Genomic DNA, 2143 nt, shown 5'->3' on the forward strand with positions numbered 1-2143 from the left:
AAGATGCTGAGTGAGAGGGAGGAGGCGCTCGGTACGTGCTGGGCCCTCGGCGGCGGGGCGGCTGCGGGAGGGGGGCGCCTGTGGTCTGACACCCTTGGCTGGGCGGTAAGAGCTGGAGCAGGGACACGTTGCCCCACCACATCAGTTCCTCGCTCCTCTCATATCCCCCTGGGAAGCTGGGTAGCAACCTGAGCGGTGGACCCCTGCAGCCCTCTAGCCTGGATGGGACAGGGGTCAGGTGGGTTGTACAGAAAGGAACAAGCAGGAGGTTCTCCTTTGCTGGGAGAAGGAGCTTGCCCTTCATGCTTGTAGTGCTAGTGTTAAAGCCCCTCAGCCCTTTAACCCTGCACGCAAAGGCTGAGTTGTACCCCCCAGCATGACACTGCAGGAATGAGCAAGTGTGCCTTGTGAAAGGTTGGGTGCTTTGCAGTACAGAATTTCTTGTCTTTGCAGATGAGGCTGATGAACTGGAGCGCTTGGTGACATCACGGACGGAGTCTGTGAACATCGACCACCCGAATCACATTGTAACGGTGACCACCATCAGTGATCTGGACCTCTCAGGGGCACGCCAGCTGGGACTGACCACCCCTGTGGTAAAGCCTCTTACTACCTCTGATTGTATCAGCCGTAAACATTCTTGGGGCTCGCTAGGTAGGGCTGGCACTCCCTGAATATGCCCAGAGAACTTGTAGCTGTCTGGGAGCAGGGATGAAAAGGGAGCCTCATAACTTTCTTCAACAACTTATGTTGGGTCTCTAAGTAGAAGAAGTGTCCTATGTGAACAGCTCACTCCAAACATCCATGGAATACTTTGCTAGGGATCCCAGCTGACTTTGTGTAAGTGAAAGGTGTCACAGGACTGGATAGTGAGATTAGTATTTTAAAAGCTGATGCAACACAAGCAGTAAGATTCCAGACTTTGCTGCGTGAGCTATCCTCAACCTCTTTCCTGTGTCTTGTACAGGAAAAATTATTTTACCTCAGTGATCCTGTGCTTGGACCACAGATAAGGAAACTGTTCAGTTCTGGTTGTGGCTGTTTTTATTCTTAAAACTTACTGTAACAGATCTCATATTTGTTTCATAGCAGCTTTCAGGCACTGGTTAACTTGATCCTTTAGATCATGACTCATGCCTGGATTTGGGGATGTGTCTGTGTTAACCTTTTATATTTGTAAGGTCACGTAATCTGAAAATCCCCTTAAAGAGGTTTTGATAGTAATTTTAAGAAAAAAGCTGAAGCCTTCAGTTTAGACTTCAGTTGTATGGCCATTAAGATCATGCTGAAGTTTTTGGATCTTAGAGTGGATTCCTGTAGGACTTCTCACTGGTTGCCCCTTTCTGAGGGGCTGTGATAAGATAACTTGAGATTTGGACAGCGAGGGATGTGGAGAATTGAAAAAACTTTATCAGTGGCTAGATGGTTCACAAAACAGGATGGAACCAAGACGGCAGCAGAAACACCAGAATCACAAAACTACCTTTTTTAATGTGTCTATAGTGACTTTTTTATTTTTTAAGGGAAAAAGTGATGGATCAGAAGAAGAGAAAGGGGAAGAGGTGGTGAACAAGCCTGTAAGAACAATGCCCAAGAAGTCCAGAAACCCCTTCCTGTCTGAAAAGTATGTATACTTTCATTCAGTTCTGCTGCTGGGCTCTGCAGGCCGATGAGGATCTGTCCTTCCCAGAGGAGCGGTGTGGGTGCAGGGAGGGGATGCTGGGCTGAGTGCCGGTGGGCAGTAGCCAGCAGAGGGCACTGGCAGAGCACAAGCCTGCCCCGGATGCTGTTTCCATTTTGATCCCTGGGGACAGCAGCAGCAGGGCGAGTTTTGTCTGAGCTGTTTACCTAGTCCTTCTCCAGGTATTGCAGGGAAGGGAGCATTGCAGGATGCAGAGTTTGTGTCTAGGATTGAAAGTCAGAAAGACCCTAAATCTTAAAGCTTTGGCATTCTCCACATTTTTCAGTGTCCAGGATTTACTGCTGCTTTGGGGATACGGATAATTACTTAACTCTGTGGAGGCTGGACAGCCCACTGCTCAGAAAATTCGGTTTGGTTCTTACTGCACACTTAGACTTAAAGTCTTCCTTCCTTGTGAAGATGATGCCCGGCACAGCGGAGTTCCTGGGGCTTTGCCGAGGC

General features: G+C 48.9%; 1 protein-coding gene across 1 annotated transcript in view; it reads left to right on the forward strand.

The window, feature by feature from the left end:
* Positions 1-3: 3 nt before the first annotated feature.
* The window catches only part of NOL12 (nucleolar protein 12), a gene marked incomplete at its 5' end in the record, with an annotated part of 2613 nt that continues 473 nt past the window's right edge, over positions 4-2143 (forward strand). The window contains 3 exons of the mRNA XM_010148960.1: positions 4-31; positions 454-596; positions 1524-1624. Coding sequence (XP_010147262.1) covers positions 4-31; positions 454-596; positions 1524-1624 — 272 coding nt within the window. The remainder of the gene's footprint in view (positions 32-453; positions 597-1523; positions 1625-2143) is intronic.

Source organism: Eurypyga helias, unplaced genomic scaffold (assembly GCF_000690775.1).
Source record: "Eurypyga helias isolate BGI_N326 unplaced genomic scaffold, ASM69077v1 scaffold20510, whole genome shotgun sequence".
Classification (NCBI taxonomy): Eukaryota; Metazoa; Chordata; class Aves; order Eurypygiformes; family Eurypygidae; genus Eurypyga; species Eurypyga helias.